Source organism: Daldinia vernicosa, assembly GCF_022497035.1.
Source record: "Daldinia vernicosa strain CBS 139.73 unplaced genomic scaffold F5Y00scaffold_2, whole genome shotgun sequence".
Taxonomy (NCBI): Eukaryota; Fungi; Ascomycota; class Sordariomycetes; order Xylariales; family Hypoxylaceae; genus Daldinia; species Daldinia vernicosa.
Genome location: NW_025953918.1, coordinates 321529 through 348343, shown reverse-complemented (window position 1 = coordinate 348343; position 26815 = coordinate 321529). Strand labels below are relative to the sequence as shown.

Below are 26815 nucleotides of genomic sequence, written 5' to 3'. Positions count from 1 at the left end.
CGCGGTTATGTACCTACGCATTTACACTCGTTAGGTACATGTACATGATAGTGTACAATACAAGAAGAGGCGATATTCTTCGTACTCGGAGTTTTTAATCCAAAAGAGAAAGACGATTATATAAACGACGTCATTCAAATGTATCTAAACTTAGCATTTTTATTTAAGCCATTCGTAAGAGACGTACAGATAAAAAATAAAAGGATAAATAAACCCGTATTATCTATTTATGTATGCATTATATAGCTTATACCCTACCTATCCATCCATAGTCGTAACGCTAGCTCATCTAAACCTCCTTCCCTGGCTCTACACTGGTGAAAGGTCCTATTACCGACAAGAGGTGTTGCGATCCCGTGCTGCCCCGAAAAGAGGACCAGTGCCTTATATGCTATACACACTACCCTACCCTGGATATCCAAACCCAAAACGCGGCTTCTAATTTCCACCAACGGTTCATTATGCAGTTGTAAATATTGTATTTATCCGCTCTCTTACTGCATCCATCCCTCGCGCTCGTATTATGCGGCGAGCATAGCTCTCCTCTCCGGCTCCGGTTCTTGTTCCGGTTCTTGCTCCTGCGGCATCGCATCTTTGACCTTTGGCGGGGGTATCTTGGTATCCGGCACGTTGGGTAGTTTCGCCGGACCGTTGATTTCCTGCTCGAGGGCGGCTAATTCGTCTTCGACCTCGTCCTCGTCCTGGTTTGTAATTCTGCCGCCTAGCATCTCGCTTACCTCCTGTAAAGTAGAAAAGCCGTCAGTATGCGTGTATATATAATGGTTTATATAAAGTAATGTTAGGAAGGTGTATACCCTCTGGTAAGCAATGGCATCCGCCGTATCGCCCATAAGCTTCTCGACGTGCTCGAGGCCGCCCATCTCGGCGTGGATGTCGCGCAGGACCCGCGTGCCCTGCTGCAGGCCGAACACGACGTCCTTCTGGATGAGCGCGAATTCGACGCTGCGGGTTAGTTGCTCCAGCTGGGCGAGTTGCGCGTCGGTCTTCTCGAGTAGCGACTCTTGGTACTTCTTCCGGCGCAAAGCTAGCAGGGCGCGCTTCTTGTCGCCGGCCGCTAGCATCTGCCGCGCCACGGCCGTCTCCTTATCGGTTAGCACCGTGATGCGCCGCTGGTATTGGTGCAGCTTGTCGCGCTGTAGTTTGAGGTCGAGGATCGCCCTGCGGAGTTCGGGGGTTTAGTGCTTTCGTTGGCGATAAGATAGAAGATGCCAGCCGGCGAGGGGGTGGAAAAGGGGAGTCTTACTTGTCCTGGGCGGTCACTCTGCTCGAATTGTTGCCCATGATCGCCGTGCCCTGGAATCTGCTGTGGAATCCGAAGCGCGCATTGTTTAGCAATAACAAGGATCGGTAGAAGAATGATGGTCAGGCAAAATGCCTTTTCAGGGCAGCCTGGTTCGTAGGATAAGCGATGATGCGATTTTGTTGAGCATGTGTGCGTTATTGGTATACCTTGGGGAATGGAGAATGGCGGGAGAGAAGGGTGTCGATGTTGTCACGAGCGGCGTCTCATGTTCCAGGGATCAGCTTATCGATTGCAGGGGGCTTGCTGTGCATCTTTATCGGCAAGTCCCCAATGACGCACATCTAAGCCGTCTCGGCATTTTCAGCTTATACTTTGATATTGTGGAAGTCTATCAATTTTAACTTTGACCCAGAGCTATAATTGGAAGAATCATCTTTGCTTATAATATCTTTTAAGATTATTTATGAAGTCCCTTTTCTAGGTATGCACAATAACTAGTACATATCTGAGTGTAGATCGGATTTGGTATTTTCGACAAGGTTTTCTGGTTGCTGGTTCGTGGTTCGTGGTTACGAGCCGAATTCGCAAAATGAATGGAAACTCTAGGTATTAATCCTAAGCATTGTACCTGCAGCTGTACGCATGATTGTCAAGGTAATTTCTCTTTCCAATATAGCCCCCAACTGTACCGTACTCGAGCAATCCTTCCATGTACACTTCCTTATAGGCGCGACTGCTGTATGAAGAAATTATGTTTAAGTGCATACCCGTCAAGACAACAATGTGGCCCACTTTATTTTCATATGCTGAACTTTTCAGAAATTCAACTCAGAAATCTCGAATCTCATACAGTAGCGACGTCCAGCAATAGACATTTGTAATTGGGCTCGATTAAAGAGCATACCCTTTACACATAGACTAAAACACTTACGAAACACATACTACGGTTTTACTATTTTGAGTGCGACCAATTCGTCATAGAATTAATTATTACAATGGCTAGGATGCTCCACGGCTTAGACCGTGATGTCTACCAGATTATCAGAAAACTCGAAGATGATCATGAACGGAATAGCCCCTCAAAACCACTTAAATTTACCGTCTCGGGGGTCTACGATTCTATAAAACGCTCAAATTCTAGTCTTGCACGTCAAAAGAAACGGCCGCTTGAAGACTCCATAGAGCGAGTCCTTCGCCTCCGGAAGGAAGAAAGGAAAGAGGAAGACGAGGAAGAATGTTTGGAAGAAGCCCCCGAGGAATCGCCAAAAACCAAGGTAATTAATTCTATTATTGTTGTTATTATTCTCCAACCTAGATTTATATCTATATCTACACCCAAAAATACGACAAGAGCCAACTGACATGTATAGGAACGAGACTATTTCGTCATGAACAAAACTATCACCAAGTCTTGGAACATACCCAAGGCTCAGCCCACAATACCATCTGAAGCAACCACTCCAGGCGGTAACGGTTCTGGAACTGATATGGCACCTGTCGTCGTCATGAACGACAGACAACCCAACGGAGAGTCTCGGCCTAAGAAAAGGAAAACCGAGAAACCTAAAGAAGATCGCAGCCCGCCCAGCGGTGTTTCTTTGCAAGATCTCGGCGGCATGGATGATGCCATCAAGGTCCTTGCTGAATCAGTCACGTTCCCCGTGCGGTTCCCCGAAATCTGTCTGGATAACGACCTGGAAGCTACTCGCGGTGTTCTATTACATGGTCCTCCAGGTTGCGGGAAAACCATGCTAGCAAACGCTTATGCCGCGTCGCTCGGCGTAGCGTATATACCCGTTTCCGCTCCCTCCCTCGTCGCTGGTATGTCCGGAGAGTCCGAAAGGAAGATTAGGGAGCTCTACGACGAGGCTAAATCGCTCGCGCCCTGCTTAATATTTATTGACGAGATTGACGCCATCATGGGGAAGCGGGAAAATGCGCAGAGAGAAATGGAGAAGCGAATAGTGGCGCAGATGCTAACCTGTATGGACGACTTGTCACCTCACAAACTCGGAGGGAAAATCGTTGTTACGCTGGCTGCTACGAATCGACCAGACAGTATTGACCCTGCCCTTCGAAGAGCAGGCCGTTTCAATCGAGAAATAAGTCTTGGGATACCAAACGAGGGTGCTCGCGAAGCTATCTTACGAAAGATGCTTCAGAACGGCCGGGTCTCTCCCGACTTAGATTACAAACTACTAGCAAAGAGAACGCCCGGTTTCGTAGGGGCCGATCTGAAAGACGTCGTTTCCATCGCCAAGAACGAAATGGTCAGAGCGACCATGACCCAACTAGCACAGACCGGCCCTACAGAGATGGATCTCGATTCCGACGACCAAATATCTCCCGGACTCCGGCTCCACCTAGCAATAATGGCAGCGCCAGACGAAGCCGTGTCGAGCGACTCCCTCGTGCTAACGATGGAACACATGCTAAGCGCCATCAGCAAAGTCCAACCATCCTCCAAGCGGGAAGGCTTCACAACCATCCCCGACACAACCTGGGCCCACATCGGCGCCCTCCACGACGTGCGCAAGCAGCTCATGCTCTCCATCGTCAAGCCCATCCAAGACCCCGAGCGCTTCGCCAGCAAAGGCCTCGAAGCCCCCTCCGGCGTCCTCCTCTGGGGCCCCCCCGGCTGCGGCAAGACCCTCCTCGCCAAGGCCGTCGCCAACGAGTCCAAAGTCAACTTCATCTCCGTCAAGGGCCCCGAGCTCCTGAACAAATACGTCGGCGAGTCCGAACGCTCCGTCCGCCAAGTCTTCAGCCGAGCCCGCGCTTCCGCCCCCTGCATCCTCTTCTTCGACGAGCTCGACGCCCTCGTGCCCCGCCGCGACGGCAACGGGCCCGACGCCAGCGCCCGCGTCGTCAACCAGCTCCTCACCGAGCTCGACGGCATCGGCAGCCGCCTGGGCGTGTACGTCGTCGGCGCGACCAACCGCCCGGACATGATCGACCCCGCCATCCTGCGCCCCGGCCGTCTCGGCACCAACATCTTCGTCGACCTCCCCGACGCCGACGGCCGCGTGGATATCCTGCGCACCCGCATAAAGCGCCTGCTACCCTCGTATACCGACTACCCCGTCCTCGAGGCCGTCGCCCGCGATCCCCGGTGCGACGGCTTCAGCGGCGCCGACCTGGATAACTTGCACGTCGCCGCGGGACAGGCGGCTGTCGAGCGTGCCGATACTAAGGGCGGGCCCGACGTGCTTACGCCCGAGGACTGGGAGGCGGCGCTGAACAAGATTAAGCCGAGCGTGTCGTATGGCCATTCGAGTAAATTTAGGGCGTTGAAGGAGATGGGGTGGGAGTAGGGGGCTATGGGTTATGGGGGTATATATGTGTATATATATATATATATATAGGATAGTTGATAGTAGAGAGGAAGGATAATGTTATAAATGAATCTGAGGAAGAAAGATATTGAAAGTGGTTACTATTTTGATAACTATAATACTTTCTCACGGCACATATGTAGTATCTCAGACAGACGTCCCGTCCCGGGGAAAATAGTCAAGCAGAACCAAACGAAACAGATCATCCTTACGGTCATTCCACGTTCCTTGGTATAACTTGCCTTACAAAGCCCCCGAGAGCTAGGTAAAACTTAATCAATATCGACAGTCACATACACAAGTTGTCCATCACATGATACCTCAATCACGTTAAGAAGTACATGGAAAGTATTCATCTATCCGGGGACATAGGTCCGTAGTGTGCTTGTAATTGTATATAGGTACAATACTCATAACAGGGATGCCATTCCAGGTGACAGATAAAGAAGATAGGTCCGTTTAGCCAAAAGCTAAGTATGCAATCCTTAAACTCCTTAGCCGAGAAGGCTATCATGCTGTCGATTGTATGCCTCGATGCCGTGATGCGAGTGCCGATAACGCCTTGCCATGCAATGATGCTCGAAAGAAACGACAATAATGCCAATGGGGGGTATCTCAAATGCTGCCGTTCCACTAAAGCCGTACCGATACCACCTTTGCCATAACGTTCATATCATTTTCGCATCCACCCGCCAGTTGGTTCTGATAATGGAACCACAAAAAGGAATTTCGTTGCCGAATTATTAATCTACTGATCTCGAGTCAGTGCTCAGACGAAGATCAACGATCCACCCAGACTACGCGTTGTTCGGGGATATGATGCCGATGTGGTGATCCATGGTTTTCGATATAGAGGCCATGGGTAGGAGGGGCTACAAGTTGAGGTTGATAATCGTGCCGATAATGCATCTGCTGTGGCGTAGGCGCGGTTACCTCGTCCAGCCTATAGTAACGATTTTCTCGTCGGTCTTGAGGGTATAAATTTGGCGCCATGCCCGGATATTCTTGAAAATGGCGATCATCGCCTAGGTACCGCCTATATATTATGTATATTAGCTTCTGTTGAATAACCCAGCAAAAACTCAAGGAAGCATGCAATATGAGTAGAACGTATCTCCTCTATATGCCTAGTCGACTTACGCTTCGGGGCGAGCCAGTCCAATAGGGACAGCTCGAGCTTCTCGGGGCACATTTCCGGGCCATTCTCTTGGTTCATATAAGTGCTGGCTACGCTCTCTGTAGTATCTGGTTTCAGGATCAGGGGCGGTATCGGTTACATGACGTCGTAATTCTGGCGCTGCTACTCTATAGATGCTGGGTTCGTGATACGAAGTCAATCCGGGACCAGAATAATTACCAGGGCGGCGGTAATCAGACGCGCTTCTCGGCCGGGTGGGCGGCGCATCAGTCAATACAACTCGAGGCTCATCTCGGATGTACGCGTCTCTTTGACGGGTAGCATCGTGGAAGAAACTTTCTTGCCCTGACGGTGTAACAGGGTAATCTCTACCAGGATGTCGTTGCACCTCAATTACTTGACGAGGTCTGTGAGGCATATGATCATTGTCATCAATGATAATTGGATTTGCTCTGGTCCTATGAGAAATATCACCATTATAGTGCACCATCCCTTCACTAGGAACTGGCCAGGGCTGATGCTGGGATAAGACATGGTCTGCACCTCTAAAAGATGACGACGGCCGATCTGGAAAATATCCAGACGGCACGCGTCGTAGGTCCTCACCTTGAACCTGATGACTGGCTGGGGCAAAAGGATTGGGGTACGCATCATGGGTTCCGGAGGGATAGTCTGCGCCGTGAAGGCGTCTTGTTACCAACACATTACCATGACTCACGACTCTAGGGGATTCGGGACGTGAAACAAAACCTGCATGGTCGTGAAAGGGCCGGGAAACGACACGAGGTTCTTCCGCGAAGCGCTGAGGCTCACGATATAAAATTCGAGGAGCTTCAGGGGGGTTCCTGTGGACAACAGGGGACGCAGGCTCGATAGATTGTAATAACATATCTTGCAATCCGTTTCTTACTGGCGAAACTGGAACCGATTGGCGACTATGAGTTGCTGTTGCATGCCCAACTTTGGGCCTATGGCTTTCTGGAGTGCGTATCAGTTGAGGCGAGGCGTATTCATCGGCTTCAGGAAGGCCATGAGCGACGGTCATCATCTCTCTCAGAGGGCCACCTTTGAAACGCTGCTGGTCTGATCGCAATTCAGAATAACGCGACATCTGTTCAATACGAGGAGTACCACGCGTCACCACTGTTGGCTCGCGACTCGAGCTAATAGGGTGGGTGGAACCCGGACTTCTGGTAAGATCCATTAGAACAGGACCAAAAGGGGCCACATTCGAGTCCTCAGCATAGACTCTGTGGTCGGATGAGCCCGCAAGAGCTTCGGCAGCGGCGGCATATCTCCTGAAACGCTGCGTCTTTCGAGCGCTTCTCTTCTCGGCCTTTGCAATTGCTCTCTGCTTAGATGGTCCAAGAACACCTGGAACAGATAGGTCGCGACCACGACTGTGACTGCGACTATGACTGGAACGATGGGGTGGCTGCTCAGGGTTAGCAGCCTCTTTACCTTGTGGTTCTGCCTTAGACCTCGCTAACGTATCAGCGGGCATCGTGACAACGCGTCGGGCTGGTATAGACTCTGCATTGGGAGATTCATCCTCGGACTCCTCCTCGGTATCAGAAATCTCAATGACTTCACGAAGTATCTCGTCAAGCTGGTCACGACCGGTCTCTTCGTCACCTCGCCACTTGACGATGACGTCTAAGCACGGCTTTTCTACAGCTCTTCGAGCGTTGTGCCAGTTAGTTTCTTTCAATAATTCATCATAGCGCGTGTGGTTATGCCTGATGTGGGCGATCGCAGCAAGTTGAACCCTGCGTGCTAGGGTTAGTTCTTTAACCATGCCAACTTTAGACTCGCCATGGAATTTCCCATCCTGTATTGTAGACGTAATGTTAATATCAGTATATCCGAGTACTAGTACGGCATATAAAAAAATATAGACAGACTTTTTGAAACGCATGCTGGATAATTTCGCGTCGGTCGGTATGAGGTATTCTTGGGAAAAGATCCCTTAAGACTGCATCTGCTTGAGCATCAATTTCCGCTTGGCTCTTAGGTATCGGTTCAGGTGCGCCAGATGCGTGGGCTGGGGGGACGTGAACATTTTGTCCAGTAGCTGCCAGTTTTGAGCGAGCTTGGTCAACAATTATCTGTCTAAAATGATACCCGACACGGTTTACATGGTGGTCGAGATTGTCTGGGTTCTTGGAGTCCTAAATCAAATATATTAGTATCACAAAGCACAAAGGAATGAACCTACATACTGAAACAATGAATATCATAGCATCTTGTTCTCTGGATAGTTCTTTGCACATTTGCGTTAACTGTGGATAACCAACAGGGACGAATTCGAAACCCGGCGGTGGGTGTCTATCGATGGTGATCTATTACTGGTTAGTGATGCTACTCATAGTCAACCTTCTTGGTGACCTCTCATTACCTTGAACTCGAGCTTCTTCTTTTTGTCTGTATTCTCGACTAATTCGAAGGTTGTCTTATGCTTCATCCTGGGAGGTTCCTTTAATGGATTTAAGGCTCGCCAGGTGTCATCTGGCTGCTGTTTCTGTGCTCTCTCCATCTTTGCACGGCGGTTTAGAGCCCGCACGCCACGTACGGGCAGCGGGGCTTTTTTGCGTTCCCTCGTCATCACGATAGTAATCCTAACAATCCTAACCTTACCATAGGGAAAAAAAGAAGGACGGCTTTGCGCGATACTGGTACGGAAGGGGAAAAAAGAAAGATGGTGGCTACAGTGACACGGCTACCGTATCGAATCAAAACGCGAATGCGTCTCGGTCTAAGATCCTAAAGCAACCAAACCAACCGATCAAGACAAAACAACTTTTTGTCGTTGCAGGTTGTGGATAAACGAAAGGATCCAAGGCAGGCAGTGAATGTTACGGTAGTATATACCTAGAGGATGATGAATTAAATCAAAATACCTCCTAAGTTGGGCGACAGAGAAAAAAAAAGACCACTGGAGTTGGGCAAGGCAGCGCGCCCAAATTATGTTCTCTTCTGGCTTTGAGAAGTTGTAGAGTTGTGGACGGTGAAGAATTCCGTGTAGGTTTGCAACGTTTTCGGGCTGACAGTTGAAGGAAATCGAACCTGTTGGGGCGTCTGGACCCTACATATGTACCTAACGGCACGTGGTGGGCAGGTCCACTACGTCAGTCAGATCAATCAGTACATAAGGTACGGATTGCGGGACACGGAAAAATGGAATAGTACCGTTCAATGTTATTATGCGCCTAGCCCGAGGTTAGGCCGCATTAGGTGGTAAATTGTTCCAATATGCGCTTTGTCCTATGTACCTTAGGTACCTAAGTTAGGTTAAATGGAAATATGGACCTAGCACTGGGGCTTCCATCTTCTGTGGCTTTGTTTGTGGCTTCTGCTCACAGCTTTCAACTTTTTTCCAATACCCAGGAAGTTTAAGACCCACTTTAGGTCAGTTTGGCCCGCTAAACCCGCGGGATCGATTTCTTGCAAACGTCTTTGAAGCCGAGCTTTGAGAATCGAGACACCATCTATCCTTCTATACTCCGTATACTAATACCCCCCTCCCCCATCCACGCCGCCATGTTCGCCCGACAGGCATTCCGCTCAGTCCGAGCTGCGGCTCCTCAACGGACCTTCGCCCGCGCTCCCGTCCGCTCATATGCCGCCGCCGCTGCCACCCAGGATGTCAAGCCTCCCGTTGCCGTCTATGGCCTCGATGGTACCTATGCTAGTGCCCTGGTACGTACGCCAATCCCTTTCTGAACCCTGATATTTGCTCCTAGGATCTACAGAAGAATCCAATTGGGGAGGGCGTGACGTGGAAGGAACCATTGGTCGATTCTGGGACAAGCCATATTGACTGATGAGCCATTTAGTACACTGCCGCCGTCAAGACCTCGTCCCTCGATCCTACCGCGAAGGCTCTGAGCACCCTCAGTGACCTCCTTGCCAAGGATCAGAAGCTTGTCACGATTCTGAACACCCCTACGCTTTCGGACAGCGACAAGAGCGCCATCGTTGCGGAACTGCAGAAGAACCTCGGCCCCGTGAGCTCGAACGAGACCGTCAAGAACTTCCTCGCTACCTTGGCCGAGAACAACCGTCTGGGAATACTCCCCGGCGTCTCCGAGAAGTTCAACCAGATCATGCGCGCTGCCCGAGGCGAGGTCGAGCTAGTTATTATCAGCGCCCAGGTACTGCATTCCTAGCCCAGAGTATACGTGGGGATCACCCAGGATAAATATGCTAACAATTGTCGTAGCAATTGGACAACAAGACGCTTAGCCGTATCGAAAATGCCATCGCCAAGTCTCCAATCGTCGGACAGGGCAAGAAGCTGAAGGTCACCAACCAGATCAACCCGGACATCCTCGGTGGTCTCATCGTGGAGATTGGAGACAGGACAATCGATCTCTCGGTCTCGTCTAAGCTTGCCAAGCTGAACAAGCTCCTAACTGACACCTTGTAAAATAATCTTCCCTTTGTCTTGTGCGAGCATGGCAGCTGCTTTGGAGAGGCGCTTGCGACTAGAAGGCTGGTTTCTCCGTCGAGATACCATTGTGTATAGGCTCGTAGAATAGAGGAAGCATTCGTCCCCCAATATCATTTGCCTACTTATGGAACTAATAATTGATGGACTTTACGCCTAGGAAATGCCCAATCCTGACTAGTCCAGTATTCCACACAAGGGGAAACCCCATTTATAAAGACTACTATTATCCAAGTCGCCCTCATATTTGAGTTTCAAGATATCAGACCCGCCAATCAATGATATCTAAAACTACCGCCCAAGATTTACTGCCGTCTGTATAAGGGCACGTTGCTATGCTACCTGTGTTGATATGAATAGCCGAGAGGTTAATACTAGAACAATACTAGGAATATCAGCAATAATGTGTATAAACCAGGCTTCCCCTTTTACTAGTAGGAAAAAAAAACCAGTTAGATGGTTAATTAAGCCATGCTTCACCGGATTGTATCTTACGAGTTACCCATCTTAAATCGACTTGGCGTAGGCAAACTGGTATACTCCATATACAACGGTTGCTCGAAACGGCTTTAATCTTAAGATCTAACATGAATACCGGGTAACTAAAATATATAATTAACTCGGATAGACCTGTATTTGGGCTAGGACTAGAGATGGGTATGCTAGTCCTTTTCAAAGCCAATTAACACCGACATTCTACAACATAGGCCAAAGCCAACTTAACAATACATACCTACCTGATGCCATTATTGTCGTACGCATATCGAGGGTTGCAATGCCTCAACGTAAGGTAGTAAGTAACCTCGACCGAAAACCGCGTTTTATATCTACCTACTCCTCGATACGCCTAATCATATAAACTGATTATCGCAGGCACGTAGTTACGCATATATATAAGATGGTCATAAACTCTTCGTTACACGTATCATCTAAACCTCTCCTCGTTCGAGGACAAAGCAAGCTGACGGTAATAGCATATCCAGCAACCCTAGCCGACTTACTCAGAAAACTCCGAATAGGAGATGACCTCTATCCATGACACCGCTCATTGACCAAGAGACAGTTTCAATGCTAGGCTACCATACTCCCATGGCATCAGCCGATACTAGCTTTACACATCAACCACCTCACTTACCACTAACCTCAAGCACGATCAAAATCTTAACCATCACAACATCCCGCCCATTCACACACACCAAGTTTCAAGAACAGGTAGTATAGGCATCAAAACATCCCATCATATACCGGGATAATCATATTCTATCTAATCAACTAGATAATATAGCCATGAATTCCTAAGCATCGTAATCTGTATATCTCTATGTAAATGCGTATGCCCTTCACTCCCCTCCCCTCCTCTTTTCTAAATATCCCCATCCCCATCATCCAATCTTCCATGTAAGTAAGTATATCCCCCTTACACCTTCCCTCTAAGATCTCTCTAGGGTCTAAGAATATACCCTACCTAGATATCTAATATAACCCGTAATGTCCCCTATAAATGCGTCTCGTACTCATCCCCAGTCGCTAACCCCTCAAAATCATCGTGGTCCTTAACCCGCTGCAGCTGCTCCGAGATATACTGATGCAAGTGGGCATCCGCCTCCTTGCGCTGGGCCTCTCTTTCTGGGTCATCTGGCGCTACGCTACGAACATCATATTCCTCACCGTTGACAGATGCGTCGAAGTCACTGCGGGCACTAATCGATCGCGCTGTCGACGACCGCCGCATGTGACCTCTCTGCGGCTTGTTGATTCCCACGTGCCGGTGTAAGATGTCATCAAAGTAGTGCGACATGCCGGCTGTCGGCGTGCGGGGCGTCTGCGGGAGGCGACAACTGATGCTATTCTACATGTTAGCGCATGATTATAACATAGCATATAGTAGAATAACTTACCCTGTGTCGTGAATCATACGTGCGATCAGGCCGGTCCAGCCGCACTGGTGCGTTGCCCCTAAACCGCGACCCGTGTCACCGTCGAAGAACTCGTGGAACCACATATGGTCTCTCCAGTGCGGATCAAAGTCTAGCATGTCGTTTCCGGCATTGATGCTCCGACGTCCGTCATCGCCACGGGCAAACAAGTGTTGTAACCGATGTTGGATCTCCTCGGAAACGTGTCCCAAGTGCATATATTCCCCAGACCCGGTAGGGCATTCGACTTGGTAATTAGGTCCGTAGAAGAGGAAGAATCGCTGAAGAGATTCCACTAGAAGGAAATTGACACACAGCCAAATAGGACCTCTCCAGTTACTGTTACCGCCGAATAGCCCGCTGTCAGAATCACCAGGAACATATCCCACTGTGAATTTTTGACCATTAACATCCATAGAGTACGGGTTCTCTTTATGGTATCTCGAGAGCGACCTGATACCATGCTCGCTTAGGAACTCATCTTCGTCGAGCATACGCTTCAGGATCTTCTCCAGTCGGTCCTTGCTCACCATCGCAAGAAGGATACGATTCCCCTTACCCCTCTTCCGGATACTTGCCATATTTCTCTCGGCCAAGTCACATCGGTTCTCAATGAACCAATCCACACGCTTCTTGAACGAAGGTAGCTTATTGATTAATTCCGGCTCTAAGGTCAATGTTGCGTAGAGTGGAATCAACCCTACGAGTGACCGGACAGGTAGTTGTTGAATCCACGGCCCACCCCACGAAATGGCATCGTAGTAGAAGCCATCCTCGTCGTTCCATAGTGACTTCTCATCCTTTTCACCGGATTTGAATGTCATGGCATCGCTAATGAATATGAAATGTTCAAAGAACTTTGAGGCGATATCCTCATATATCCTCCGATGCTTGGCAAGCTCGAGTGCGATGTTCAACATGCACAAGCAGTAGAATGCCATCCACCCTGTGCTGTCAGCCTGTTCAAGAACACCCCCCGTCGGAAGCGGCTCGGAACGATTGAAGAGACCGATATTGTCCAGCCCGAGGAAACCACCCTCGAAGACATTTTTCCCGTCCATATCCTTTCGATTGACCCACCATGTGAAATTTAATAGTAACTTCTGAAATACCCTCTCCAAGAAGTCGATATCTTGTCTTCCGTATATCTTGCGCTCGATCTTGAACACGCGGAAAGTGGCCCAGGCATGGACTGGCGGGTTGACGTCGCCAAAGTTCCATTCGTATCTGTAGCCAGGTTAGAATATTTTCGCTTATACATCCCTATCAACACATACGCAGGGAGCTGGCCATTTGGATGGCAGTACCATTCTCTGGTGAACAGGTCGATTTGCTTCTTCGCGAAGTCTGGGTCGATCATAGCAAGCGGGATGCAGTGAAACGCGGAATCCCAAGCCGCGAAGAAGGGATATTCCCATGAATCCGGCATGGATAGAATATCGTCGATATGTAAGTGCTTCCATTGCGAATTTCTAATAGCCTTCCTCTCGGGCGGAGGTGGTGGTTGAGAGGGATCACCATTGGCCCACTGGTCCCAGATAAACTGGTAATATTGTTTACACCACATCATACCTGAAAATGCCTGGCGTTGGATGTTGCGGAGGTCCTCGGACATTGGCAGGGGGCTAATCCTATAGTAAAACTCATCTGCTTCCTCTCGTCTCTTTTCAACGATATCATCGAAAATTTCTTCGTCTAGGTAGCTCTCATTTTTCCTCGAAAATCGGAAACGAACAACTATTATAGGTGTCAGCCAGCGCTCTCTCTCTATATATATCAGTTGTGACTTCATCAATAGCGTACCGGCACATTCGCCAGGGGCAACACCCCCTGACTCGTTAAATTGGAACCACGCGGCACATTTTGTGCCCGTCCTGGCCGGGTTCACAGCTTGCTTTTTCCCATCGACAATATACTGATGGAATGCGTCCTTGACGTATGGGACTTTATTCTCCCCTTCATATAGAAGTTCGTAATTGGTGTCATTGTCTGTGAAGATAAGCTCTGGTTCGACATCCTCTCCGCTAGTTCCAACGCCTGGCGAGGGTGATAACAGCATATATCGGTCACCTAGTTTATGATGCCTCGACTTAGCCATGTTCTCGGTGAAATATGAGATAGCTGGCTTTTTATCCGCCGTCTCCCTTCCCCAGGCCCATGTGTTTCGAAACCAGACATGGGGAATGATATGGAGGGGAGCTGGATCCGGACCTCGATTCCATGCCGTGACTCGGAAGAGAATCTCGTCAGGGTCATCTGCCTCCTTAGCAGTCTCGATTATAATGTCCCAGTATCTGTCTTCATCGAATATTCCAGTATCGATGATCTGGTATTCCTTCTCTTCCTTGGTCCTTTTCCCGTTTGTTTCTATGAGGTCGTCATAAGGAAACGCTCTCTGGGGATATTTATAGAGGTATTTCATATAGGAATGCTGGATGGCCGTCAGCAGGGACACGGGTAGGGTTAATCATATGATATATCTTACTGTCTATAATTACTATTAGCGATAGCCACAACATGGACCATATTAAAAGCTTACAGGAGTGTTATCAAGGTGGAAGTGTGCTTCCTTGATACTTTCACCATGGTTACCTTGGGGATTTGCTAGGCCGAAAAGCCGTTCCTTGAGGAAAGGGCTATCATTCGTCAGTAAGATACATCTCGTTAGGTAGTAAAGGGTGCAACACGGACTCTTGCTCGTTCCAGAAAGCGAATGCAATATTCTGCAGGCCATGTGAGTCTGATACTCCAGCTATTCCGTCTTCACCCCAGCGAAATGCTCGAGATCGGGCGTGGTCGTGTGTAAAGTCTGCATGCGGGGGTGAATCAGCACGGGATATAGTAAAGTGTAAAAGTATAAGAGAGCTGCTTACGGCTCCAAGCATCTCCGTCTGCGCTATAATCTTCTCGCACTGAGTATTATAAGTTAGTTAGTTAGACAGTTAGGACAAGAGATTAGTAGCCCCCGCTTGCCTGTAGCCCATTGTCGTTCAGCAACATAGGGACCCCATTTCTTCCAGTATTTAATACGATGGCTATCTTCTTTGAGACGCTTCTCTTCCTCGGTGAGGTATTCGTGGTTGTCAACTACAACCATGTTGGAGGATGGCCTAATAGGGGTAAAAATAAATTTACAAGGAATATAGTATAGATCACGAAAATAGAGGACCAAGGTAAGAGGGGGGGAAACGTCTGAGCATCTAACAACAGTGAAGACACGAGATAGCAACGTTGATATCGACGAAGAGAAGGAAGACGAGAGGAAAGAGTTATTGGGATTGTAAATCGGATTGTAGATCAATTTCAGGTATTCAGGTACTACTGCAGCTGCAGAGCTTGACCATCTATTGTCTCATTCAGGTAAGCCGACGGGTTAGCGGCAGTACGACAGTACGAATTGGAGCGAGCTAGTTAGATTGGAGCTACGGCGGATGTATGAAGACTTCATTGCATCAAGGCCTAACAAGGCCGTGATAAGGAAAAAAAAGAAAAAAGCAACAGCAATGAGGGGGAGGTATGTAAATTGTAAGTGCGGGCAGCTATGACATCATCGGGTATCTATATAAAAAGGTACTATAGCGCTACGAGAAGACATAGGTACTTGTAGAAATACATATACCTAACAAGAAAGTCTTTAGGTACATATTAATGTACTAACAGATTCGACTAACAATGTAGTGTGAAGATAATGCATACATTAGGTACATATATTGGCGGGCACATGTCAAATAGTATACTGTACCCAACCTATAATATGTTAGGTACGTGTAATGTTATGTGGTATCATTCTACCAAACACGAACAACATGAACATGAACAACGCAAGATCCACACGTTCGAATGAGAAAATAGCAAAATAAAATGCTAACCTACTAAGTCGCAGCGAGGGAGCTAGTTCTACCAAAACTCTCCATCAGCTGCCCCTTAATAGGTCGCTTATACGAGAGGGGGAAAGTCTAGAAGTCTTAAATCCAATAAATATCCAACCCAATAGATATCTGCCAAATTCGCTCGAATCCACCTACAAGAAAATCATGTCCAACGACAAGGGGAATAATATACGTTCATATCTTCTTTCTAACGCCAACTCCGCTTCCCTGGGGAGGATTGGGGATTACTGTAGAAATGATTCATCCTGTTGAAGACTAAATACGGACGTCCGCTATCACTTTGAATTCGCAAACCATGGGAATTTCTTCTTCCCGGGATCGATAGAGCCACCACTAGGGGACTCTACCTGAATGCTTCGTTGGTAGATGTCCTGCAAGTGCTACGTTAGTCAAATCCACCACAATTTAGTCAAATACATGTATGAAAGCTTCACATCTCACCTCTTCGTCTGTAGGCATCAAGCAGTCCAAGATAAGCTCCCTTGCCGTGTCGTGCTTAGATAGGTTCGGGTATGGAGTACCCTGACTCTTCATGATTGGCAAGAGGATTTCACCTAAAACCTCAAATTTCTTCCAGTTTATTCGATCGCCTTGGGGCCCCACCAATGTCATGCTACCCTCTTCGGCCGATACAAGATCCCTACGATGTAACGGGATGAAGGGGATGCGCGGTAATGGTGAATTTTCCCAGGCCAGTCGATAGGCAAAGTGGCTCTTCTGTGTTCCCATTAAGAGCACTAACCGCGCAAACCTTTTTTGCACTTCGGTTGGCACAAGTGCTCGTGTCTGAGATAGACGATGGATAGCCGTCCCGTTAATACCAGCTAACACGGCCGCAAGACCGTTGTAGTTGTTTAGCTGCCTTAATTTCAACGCGATATTCATAAACTTCTCCAACATCTGTGCACGATGTTTGGCTTTTTCTCTCATGAGGATCATATTGGATACCCAAGTCGCGATATGGTTGAAATGGGCAATCATGCGATTGACGTTCTTCATAGCCCTGCACTTCTCCTTCTGCTCTGCTGATAGGCTGACGTGCCGGATTAAGTCTCGTATCCGGATCGAAGAGAACATAACCCAATCAATCCTCGTCATCTCGTCGGCGATATCATCATTCTGTGTGTCCATGAATATATGGTACCGAAACTTGGTCAGTGGTAATGTATACGTGGGCACCATTGTCGCTGCCTCCCGTTCGTAGTCCTCGTATGAGTGAAACTGGAATGAATGTATCTTCCCAACGGGCCCAGATGGCTGTCCGGCGTCTGTTTGAAAGGACGAACTGGCTGAGGGTCGTCGTTCGATCTGGTCATCCACACCTAGAGAGCTTAGACTTTCCGACATTTCTACATACCGCCTAGCAGTGTCTCTTATACTCAGCTCGTGGTCGTCTACTGGCGTATCCTCAAGGCTATCGGCTTTCTCCCAGCCCGTATCATCAGCCTCGATTACACTGTACTCCATCGTTCTACGCATCTGCTGTGAAGCCGCGAAGAATGCCGGCTCCGTAGCTATTTGTCTTATGAAGTCCTCTATGTTCCTTCTTGTTGTCGGCCCTGCAAAATCTCCGGGGTAGGTCGCGACCCACTTGGCGATCACCTCGATAATTCGAAACTGGGCGCCTATCTTGGTAAGGTAATGAACGGATTTGTCGTCCCTAATGCGGTCCAGCCGTGACAGGAGGGATGATAAGAGCTGCCCTGGAGACGCAAACTTGCGGTACAAACACAAGAAGATCTCCAAGAAATTGTTGTCTGCTCTAGACATCTTAGGGGCAATGAGACGCTCGATTAACTCTTCGAAGGTGACGCCGATTTTCTTCGCCGGTCGTTCGAATAGCGACTCGTCGGTCCGTTGCAAGAGGGGTATATCATCATATCGCATAGAATCGGCATCTGAGTCGTCAATATCAAGAAATGAAGCGGTGGTCTGGTTGGGATCCAGCCTAATACCAGGGGTACGGAGCATACTAGAAACAGTTTGACCAGAATCTTCTTCCACAGCTTCTGAAAATTGACCCGTCCCATGGTTCCCCGAAAGATCGAGACGAGGTGGTCTCGAGGAGTGGCGGTAGTCCGTTCCCGGCTGGTTCGATATGCCTCGAAGTAGCGACATATCCGAGCTAGCACGACTATGCTTGCTATGTTGACTTATCGGTCGAGCGTTGGTGGGTTCTATTTGAGAATCAAGATGAGCAGCCGAAGCTGCCCTACGTCTCGCACTGCTTATCCCTTCCGCACTGTCTATGTCTACAATTACATTCCATAGTCAGATGAAGAAACATAGAGTAGTTAAGCTTTGCTTAAGCTGTAGGTGAGCAATCCCGAAGCTCTATGAACCCACAACAAAGAGCTTCCACGAGGTTGTACATACCTTGATTTCTTGATACTAGTGCCTTAAGCAACGTAGACAAAGCTATCCTCGCACTCTCCGGCTTATTAACGGACGTTTTAAAAGTTGCGAGGCATGATTGGCATGCGGCGGCAACCGCCTCCGTATCGATATGTCGTAATTTCTCGGGATTGTCGCACTTCGTCGCAACAAGAACCGCTGGTAATGAAGAGTTCACAAGAGCATCTGGTCGAGTTAGTTGTCGCTTATCTTCCGAGGTATCATAACCACACTAGAATAAGACACTGGTTAATTGGCACTTACTCAAGGTCTGAGGTAGCTCTATGATGCTCTCCCTGTTCATCACATCATATAAGAGCAAGACGCCGTTCACACGAGGAACGATAGCGCCGCCTATTTGCTTTGGCCACTTGATCTGCCGATCGGGGTCCACGTCGAAGTATTCGAGATCCAATTCGAACAGTGTAACAGCGTAAGGTACGTTATCGATATTAATACGAGCTGTCGTAGGATTAGGGCCGGGCATGCGCGGTAGTGACATGGCCTTTTGTATGAAGTGGGATTTACCCACTCCATTGGCTCCTATGACGGAGATATTGATGCTCTCCATCGCGACAATAGCATGCAGTCAGCTGATAATTGCAGAGCACCACGGTCATATAATTAGAAACTCTTTACGTCGAGCCAGCAGGAACTTTACTGGAGAGCTTTCATGACTGTAACTATATGTCGCGGCCGTATTTCGCCTACGATGTCTACCGAGGTATATAATTCGAGAGGGGTTCGGGCGACAAGAGATTCGAAGTCTCTCAGGAGCGGACGACTAAGAAATATATTTCGAGTGACGATAGGGAGTACTCAGAAAGGGGATCGAGATTGAATAAGGCAGCGCTCGACAAGGACGAAGGTATCAAGGGTAAATGAGAGCGGGAAATCGTCTGCTATGACCCGCTCACGCTGTTCGGCCGGACCTGGTAAATTGAGTTGCCGTCGAATCACCTGAGTCTATTAGAAGGTTTTAACATCCGATTCATCGAAGGCCGTTATGGATTATCGTTCAATGTAACACGCACTTGTTGTGATTCAGGTAGGCTGAGGGACCTGGTGTTACTGTGCACAGGATACCTGAGGGGAACTCGGACGAGAGACGAAGTGAAGGACACGAGAAACGACTTTCACCGACAGATGGCTGTGGCGGAAATATATCGACCAGATAAAAGGGCTGTGTAATGTTACGCGGTCCAACGTAGAACGTAGAGCGCGGATATTAATTCCCAACGTACGTCGCAGCCACGGGGGGGCAGAATCCGTATATATGTAGGTATGTACCAACACGACAAATTGCTCGGAAAAAGTGTCAGGTGTCAACTCCGTAATAACTCTGGAGCTTCGGAAGAGAGAGAGAGAGAGCGAGAGAGATACTCGACCTCGGCCAGCCGCGTGTCGAATGGGATTTACGGAATTATAGGAGTTATGGTAGGTTCAAAAGTAACTAATGGAAAGAAAAAGTATCCAATAGCTCGGGAATTGGTAATTGGTAAGTAGAGGCTTAGAGGTTTATAGGTTCAAGTGATGACATTGGAGATACTAGGTTAAGGTATCTAAGCTCGGTTCCGTCGTGTCCCGTCTTCGAGATGCGACGTCGAGGGGTCGAATTAAATCCAATTATCCGTGTGCGGGAGGAATTGACACCCCCTCCGCTGAGGCACTAGGTTATGTGTGTACATAGTGTAGTGTACGTATAAGACGGGTCCCTGTAATAGAGCACGTTATGCCCCAGCCGAGTCGATCAAGGTTGCCAATTGTTAGACGATTTGGGGTTTGTACATCATGTATACGAATCTACCAGGTTTATTGCTTTGCTATTGGAGCAGCCAAGCATCCCGCGGGTGATGGATTTCGCTAAAAATCCACTATGCCCACTCGCAGCTAGGGGGCCCTCGTGGCAGTCTAGATGTACCTTAAAGTACCCATATATTACCTGTACGTACCTCTTGATATGTTATGAGGTAGGAGCTTACCCCTGCATTTAAAGCTGAGCAAACGCCCGCAGTCTCGTTTGGCAAAGGGTTAAATTGCACTATTGGCCATATAATATTGAAGACAAAAACTACCACATAACCTAACTTCAGATATTTGGTATAAAGTATCCGAAGTAAGCGACCGTAGATGCCATGCAATATTCTAGGTATCTGAATCTTGTTTCGGCTAACCTCGCTCATCTTCTTGATCTTCTATGTACCTTACCGAATCTCAACTTGAAAGACGGACTTACATAAGAGAAACGCCCGAATGCAAACACCCGGCATCAACTCAACATCAAGCAGACCAAGTCACAACCGGCGTGCTTCCAAGTTATCTAGATTGTACTTCGAGGCCAATCACACACATGCGTCTTGGAGCTATGCTAGTACGCGTAGCTCTTCATCCTTTTAAGAGAGCTCCTCATGCGCACGTGGGCTGATCGACCAATGGGACCTGGCATCCCATCTTCCAACTCCCACTCCCATCCCACACGCCAAACGTCAATATCAACAAACGGATCTCTTCCCCAAGCCGTGGGCTTTACGTCCCAACGCGGGGCTTTGGAGATGGTCGTACATAAATCACGGCATGTAATGTCATGATCAACCCATCAACAGGACCTTTTGTTCCCCCCAAAGCTTTAGCTCGTCACGTCACTGACGTGCGCTATAGGTAGTCGTTGACTTCCAGTTCGGTATTTTGCAGGATGCCATGTTAGTGAGACTTACTCGTTCTATTCTAGCTTATATGAGACGAATTTGTTTGCTCCCATCTCGATCGTGTCACTGCTGCCGTGTTTTGACTCTTACCAAGGCAAGCTCAAGAGTAGTATGCTTAACTCGCGTGGGGAAGTCATCCAAGTATTTTGGGAGTTACAGTACATACAAGAGACCTGATTGAACGTCGCACCCCTGAGACCGTTATAACTAAGTTTTTGGTGGTCTCATGAACGGAACTTATCTCGTAAGCGGTAATCATCTATGATAAGAATCTGGATGGCAATCCAATTGGTCGGTTTCCGTAGCTGGTTATATATTGGTCACGACGATAGGAAGTTAATAGGTACCTGATATTCACGCATAGGTCGTCTGAACTAAGGGGCTAACTAGTGCAACTTAATAGTACATTAGTAAACACATAATAGGTAGCATACGACTGCGTAATTCAGATGATATATCCCTAATGGGTACCTATGATTTACTCCTCGGATTGACAGCCCCTGCGTTGTTAAGTACTATAGAAGCAATCCCAATAGGCGGCAATTTGACTATATATCTTCTCCTACGTTATAGGTGCCGATTGATCGGTTAGATAGTGCAACGGGGCTGACGAAGATCGAGCATAGCCGCGACGAATTGCCATGGCGTAACCAGCAAGGTAGCACGGCATGCTGTTGTAGAAATGTTACCACGCCATAAACTAGCGAATGATCTGTCTTTGCTTGTTAATCTTAGTATATCGATATAAACGTTTTCTGATCCGTAGTTTGGGTTATGTCTACCTAAGATACGATGTCTGTTCTCGTTATCCTAAGGGACTAGAAACCCGAGAAGAGTATACCGTGTGGTATTTTAGTGCCTACGCATGGATTGTACCGGTACACGATTGAGGAGATCTTCAGTAGACATAGTCAGCTTAATGCTATACTTTGAGCTGAGGGGGTGGAGTCTTATAGGAACGCCTCATACAAATTAGTTATTTCCTAGCTATTCGTCAACAAGAAGAGTTATAGTGATTGGTTTCTCTGACTAACTCGAGAGTTAAACTAACAACGTAACGTGAGTGCTGTCGTCTAGCAGCTAGTAAATACCATGTCTCTTATATTCATTAATACTCTGACCCTTTCATATTTATTGGCCGTATCTAAGGGTGAAACAGTTAGGCATAGTCAGTTAAATTAAGTAAGCATTTGTTATACCTTAAGAAAGGAAAACGTGTGTGTAAAAAAGGGGCAGGATTATTGTATGTGACTATTGCGTGTAGATAATGGTTATGACAATCTGAAAGTCAAGTTAGCTAAATCTTATTATCGTCTCGTGTCGTATTGCGTTTGAAGCTTGCTCCCGTAGATTGATGAAAATAAAGCCAGGCTACCGATCTTATCTATACCATCTAGTCATAAGTTTATTTGCGTTACATGTCAAGTGTTCAGATTCCTTTATAATTCAAAGTGGGAGAAGTATGTTCTGGAGGGTTTAGTCCATGCGCCCCCTTTTGTGCCCCCTTATATTAGGTAAGTAGCATAGCATCCCGAAATCTTTCTTAGCAAAATAGACTTGAAGTAGCATAACACATTTATTCATACCTACCTAAGCTCCAATATTTAGGTGCCTATTTATCTATCCTACCAGATGTATATATTACGTCGAGAGATTCGGATAGCTGCAGCGTTAACGATAAAGACTAATAGGTCGTGTTTGTGATTATACTTCAGTTTGTGTTACAGACTTTATAGGTTAGGTACAGTCAGGCAGACATCGTACCTCCTAACATCGCCATGTAGGTACAGACCCAATTTTGGTTCGTTGTTGCCCCCTTCATTACCTTCTTCGTCACTTCCTTCCTTCATGACTGCCTAGCAACGCACTTCACCTCAATCCTAAGCAACTTCGTCACTACCGCAACAGCAGCAACAGCAACGGCAGTAGCAACCGCAACCCCGCATGTTCACGTCTATCTACTATCTATAAAAGCAGAGAAAATTATAACCATGGATCAAACCTTTACCTATTCCAGTTCATCTGAAGACGAAGGTCAAACAATGGCTCGCAACAACAACCCATCGCGAGGGCGTCCGCCCAAGCGTATTGAACTCGACCTCAGTGCATGTATCAACGTGGAACAGAAATTCCAACTTCAAAAACTCATTTCCATCATTGTCGAGGATATGCACAAGCAGATACGCGACAGCTTCGAGAATCTGAGCCCTGGCCATGTTAAACCCGACCAAGGAATTAACCCACCTAAAGCAGTGTGTAACACTGTCCCTAATCCCCGTAGCGAGAAATATCGACACTTATATGGCAACGTCGCCGCGGGCCAGAATAACAGTTCAGATTCCCAGAAGGAGAATACCCGACCCAATCACCAAGCTACCACGACAGCAAGGTCACTGCACCCCATGTGGAAACTACCCAAGTCTCCCGAAGAAGTCCGCCATTTATACCAAAAGACGGAGCACGATGTACTGATCTCAAGCCTTTTCGAATTGAAAAGAGACGCTCAAGCACACTTCGGCAAATGGCGTGTCAACTTGCTCAAGCGTACCCAGGATATCGTGATTAAAAACGGCGGAACAACTGGCAACGTTGGCGGCCAGGCACCCCAAGCACCAGGTAATGCAAGACGATCAGGAGGTAATGCCACGAGAGGAAGACCTTTGTTGCCAAGTGGTAGTGGTAAGTTCTTCCTTGAGAGGCTTGCCGCCAATAAACGTCGTCGTGGTTCCTTTTTTGAATAGCTCCCTGCATTGCAAATTTAGCATTTTGGTGCCCCCTAATATTTCATATCAGGCAGTTTTCTTTGCAGAGCTAATCAGATAACTTAGGACCCAACACGGCTGCTGACGCTTCCTCGCTGGCCCTTGTTCGGCTTTATCCCCCTATTCCTACGCCCCTCAAGGATTGCCCCAAGGAGAAGCGTGCCCTGATATTGCATTCCATGCTACTAATCCTGCTCGGGCTTGACCAATATTCTCTGTACTCGAGAATCTTACTAATAAGACTTGCTTCGTCGTTGAACATCCCGATGTGGGTATTATTGCAAGACGAGGCCAGAGTCTCGCAAGCCCTCGCGAAGGTTATCCTGGGAATCCCCGCCGAGGAGATCGCCCAAAGGCGAGCGGAGGAAGCCAGAACTTCCCGACGTTGGAGACCGGGCATGGCTAACGCAGCCCTGGGAGGAAAACCTGGCGTCCTTGCAGCACCCCTCGTCGCAGCCAGGCTTGGTACTGTTTTCGGGGGCATAGGACTCGACCAGTCAGCAACAGCTGGTCTACTAGGACCTATGAACGATAGCACTGTCGTCGTTGGTACCTTGTTTGGTCTGTATGGAGCCCGGCAAGGGAGCAAAACGATTGACGCACACGGCAAGGACATCCAGGATTTCGGCATGATACCTTTGCATGGAGTTAACACACCGGAGCTGATCGACCCTAAGGATTTACCTGCTGAGAATCGCAGAATGCGAGTCACCATCGGAATTACTGGGCTGCTCACCAACCCGGATGACTTCCTTACATCCTGGCAGTTTCTAGGTCAACAGAATGAATCCTATGCGATGAGATGGGAGCTGGAGGCCCTGACGAAGATGGGTATCGCTCTAGAAACGCTCGCGAAGAGTTCAGCTTGGAGCGAAGCAAAGAAGGAACTCGATTCGATGACTGGTAAGGACGCCCCCCTCCTGTTATAGTGGAACATAAGCTAATTTCTTGCTCTAGTTTACGACAGGCTGACAAAGTCTATATGGCCCACAGCCCTCGTGAAGATGAGTAAGGTCATCGAAAATCCTTGGTGTATCGGAATGGTCCGAGCAGAAAAGGCAGGTGCCGTGCTCGCCGACGTTCTCATAAACAGAATCTACGGCGAGAGACCCGTTACATTGATAGGGTATAGCCTGGGGGCTCGCATAATCTATTGCTGCCTGATGATTCTGGCCGAGAAGCGAGCTTTTGGATTGGTAGAGAACGTGATTATCATGGGTGCACCGTGCCCGTCCGAAGTTCGCGTTTGGGCGACAATGAAGAGCGTCGTTGCTAGCAAACTAGTCAACGTTTACTCCAAGAAAGACTACATGCTGGGCTTCCTCTATCGCAGTAGTAGCTGGCAATACGGCGTTGCTGGCTTACAGAGAATCGAAGGCGTACCGAACGTCGAAAATTTCGACGTGACCCAGGTAGCTACCAATCACCTTCGATACCACTATATGGTTGGCAGCGTCCTGAAGAAGGTCGGTTGGGAGGATATCAACTATGACCAAATTACGAAGGAACAGGATAAGTTGAACGCACACATAGGCGCCGAGGCGAAACTCGACGAAGAGCGCGAAAAGAAGAGTCAAGTTAAGCCCAAAAAGGATATCCGAGCAGTCGTGAACGGCATGAAAGGTGTGAAACTGGGTAGCAAGTAGCGACGTCCTGGAACGCATCGATCCGGCCCTCAAGATCTGCGGCAACCGAGGGATGTATATTATTTTGGTTCTAGAGGTTTGTATTGCCTAGATGGCGATACATGATCGGTTTCGTCTTTATTAGTTGGCGATGAATTTTGTTATGAGGCCGTGCTGTAAGATAGTCTAAGCATTGTTCTTTGTATTATGGGCAGTTATGCAGGTAGGCAGCTAGGCCAGGTGTATACACCGGAAATAGGACAGCATACTCAGATAGGCAGGCCAGAAGACTGTACTTACACATCGCGTAGTAATTGCTCATTTCATCTTACTATTATTATTATAAATTCTCTTCCGTCTTCTCTACTTGCCCTACGCCTATCCGTGCCGGGCCAGTTGATCCTGTCCGGACTACGAAATACCGCCCTGCCGTCTCGCTGGCTCCGGCTAAAACGTCCCATCCTTCCACCCCTGGATCGGCACTATCACTACCTCCTTGCCGCTGCCGGCGTCGGCGCGGGCGTCGCGCGTGGCCTACTACATCCTCGTTCGCGAGCGCATCTTTTAGTTGCTCTAAGTCAATGGTCTGCTCACGTTGGCCGAGCGCGGTTTCGTCGCGTATCGCACGCAAGGGCTCGACACCGGCTGTGTCCACGGAGCGTATGGCGCGTACGAAGTGTAGTTGCGAGGTTAAGGTTGAGAGCATAAGGGCTTCTTCCGAGGGGGAGGAGGGTGGAGGGAGGGCGGAGAGGCGTAGGAGGTGTTGCAGGGTGCGGGGGGTTATTTCGGCCTCAGTTGAGGGATCGGTGCTAGTTGGGGAAGATGGCTCCGGGAGGAGAGACCGGACGGACCAAGTTGGTTTTGAGAAGAGGGTTTCTAGAGACTCGGGTTCGGGCGAAGCTGAACTTGAGCTTGATTTTTGGCGGGGGTTGTTGGTTGAGGATAGTGGGCGTCGTTGGTACCCTTTTCCTCGTATAGCTCGTAAAGATTGGTGTAGTGCCTTGCGGCAGTGATTGCATATTTGTGAATTCATGGCTACTTGGATCCGTCCAAATAGGTTGGGGAAGGTCTACGATTTTTCGAGATGTGAATGTTACGCAGCCAATTGGTTGATGTGGGAGTGGGAGTGCTTTATCGAAATGGAGGATCCCTGTCGAAGGTGGTGTCGGGTCTTGAGGCTGAACAGGCTATGCCGAGGGAGATGTACTTGTAGAGAATATGAATTAAATATTGTTCAGATTGCAGGCATCGGAACATATCACGATCTCGGATTTAGGGACTCTCTATGAATATATGACTCTCTCTTTTCACTCGTAATAAAATCTGGATGTATTTA

At 48.2% G+C, this 26815-nt stretch overlaps 8 protein-coding genes across 8 annotated transcripts; 3 read left to right on the top strand and 5 right to left on the bottom strand.

The window, feature by feature from the left end:
- Positions 1-205: 205 nt before the first annotated feature.
- Positions 206-2051, bottom strand: F5Y00DRAFT_223474 (charged multivesicular body protein 6). The gene is made up of 3 exons (XM_048005882.1): positions 1265-2051; positions 816-1179; positions 206-740 (listed from the first exon to the last, which is right to left on the bottom strand). Exons 1-3 carry the CDS (start codon positions 1300-1302, stop codon positions 522-524), a joined length of 621 nt encoding a protein of 206 aa, XP_047869671.1. The 5' UTR covers positions 1303-2051; the 3' UTR covers positions 206-521.
- A 208-nt stretch (positions 2052-2259) lies between these two features.
- Positions 2260-4578, top strand: F5Y00DRAFT_269137 (AAA-domain-containing protein; the record flags this gene model as incomplete). Its single annotated transcript, XM_048012384.1, has 2 exons — positions 2260-2538; positions 2635-4578. The coding sequence occupies 2 exons, from the start codon at positions 2260-2262 to the stop codon at positions 4576-4578; spliced, it is 2223 nt and encodes a 740-aa protein (XP_047869670.1).
- Positions 4579-4937: 359 nt separating this feature from the next.
- On the bottom strand, positions 4938-8786 carry F5Y00DRAFT_223469 (uncharacterized protein). Its single transcript, XM_048005881.1, has 5 exons — positions 8136-8786; positions 7960-8079; positions 7642-7908; positions 5740-7568; positions 4938-5635 (listed from the first exon to the last, which is right to left on the bottom strand). Exons 1-5 carry the CDS (start codon positions 8340-8342, stop codon positions 5380-5382), a joined length of 2679 nt encoding a protein of 892 aa, XP_047869669.1. The 5' UTR covers positions 8343-8786; the 3' UTR covers positions 4938-5379.
- Positions 8787-8933: 147 nt separating this feature from the next.
- F5Y00DRAFT_223468 (OSCP-domain-containing protein) lies at positions 8934-10625 on the top strand. The gene is made up of 3 exons (XM_048005880.1): positions 8934-9436; positions 9574-9891; positions 9960-10625. Exons 1-3 carry the CDS (start codon positions 9278-9280, stop codon positions 10164-10166), a joined length of 684 nt encoding a protein of 227 aa, XP_047869668.1. The 5' UTR covers positions 8934-9277; the 3' UTR covers positions 10167-10625.
- A 929-nt stretch (positions 10626-11554) lies between these two features.
- On the bottom strand, positions 11555-15612 carry F5Y00DRAFT_223467 (Six-hairpin glycosidase). The gene is made up of 8 exons (XM_048005879.1): positions 15077-15612; positions 14977-15015; positions 14795-14912; positions 14643-14739; positions 13907-14534; positions 13381-13840; positions 12086-13330; positions 11555-12031 (listed from the first exon to the last, which is right to left on the bottom strand). Exons 1-8 carry the CDS (start codon positions 15198-15200, stop codon positions 11683-11685), a joined length of 3060 nt encoding a protein of 1019 aa, XP_047869667.1. The 5' UTR covers positions 15201-15612; the 3' UTR covers positions 11555-11682.
- A 495-nt stretch (positions 15613-16107) lies between these two features.
- Positions 16108-19314, bottom strand: F5Y00DRAFT_59009 (ras GEF). The gene is made up of 4 exons (XM_048013849.1): positions 18652-19314; positions 18370-18573; positions 16435-18245; positions 16108-16364 (listed from the first exon to the last, which is right to left on the bottom strand). The coding sequence occupies exons 1-4, from the start codon at positions 18956-18958 to the stop codon at positions 16269-16271; spliced, it is 2418 nt and encodes an 805-aa protein (XP_047869666.1). The 5' UTR covers positions 18959-19314; the 3' UTR covers positions 16108-16268.
- A 3820-nt stretch (positions 19315-23134) lies between these two features.
- Positions 23135-25500, top strand: F5Y00DRAFT_250445 (DUF726-domain-containing protein; the record flags this gene model as incomplete). The annotated part of the gene is made up of 4 exons (XM_048009734.1): positions 23135-23344; positions 23513-23708; positions 23921-24757; positions 24812-25500. 4 exons carry the CDS (start codon positions 23135-23137, stop codon positions 25498-25500), a joined length of 1932 nt encoding a protein of 643 aa, XP_047869665.1.
- Positions 25501-25689: 189 nt separating this feature from the next.
- Positions 25690-26801, bottom strand: F5Y00DRAFT_223455 (uncharacterized protein). The gene has a single exon (XM_048005878.1). It carries the CDS (start codon positions 26510-26512, stop codon positions 25820-25822), a length of 693 nt encoding a protein of 230 aa, XP_047869664.1. The 5' UTR covers positions 26513-26801; the 3' UTR covers positions 25690-25819.
- Positions 26802-26815: the final 14 nt, after the last annotated feature.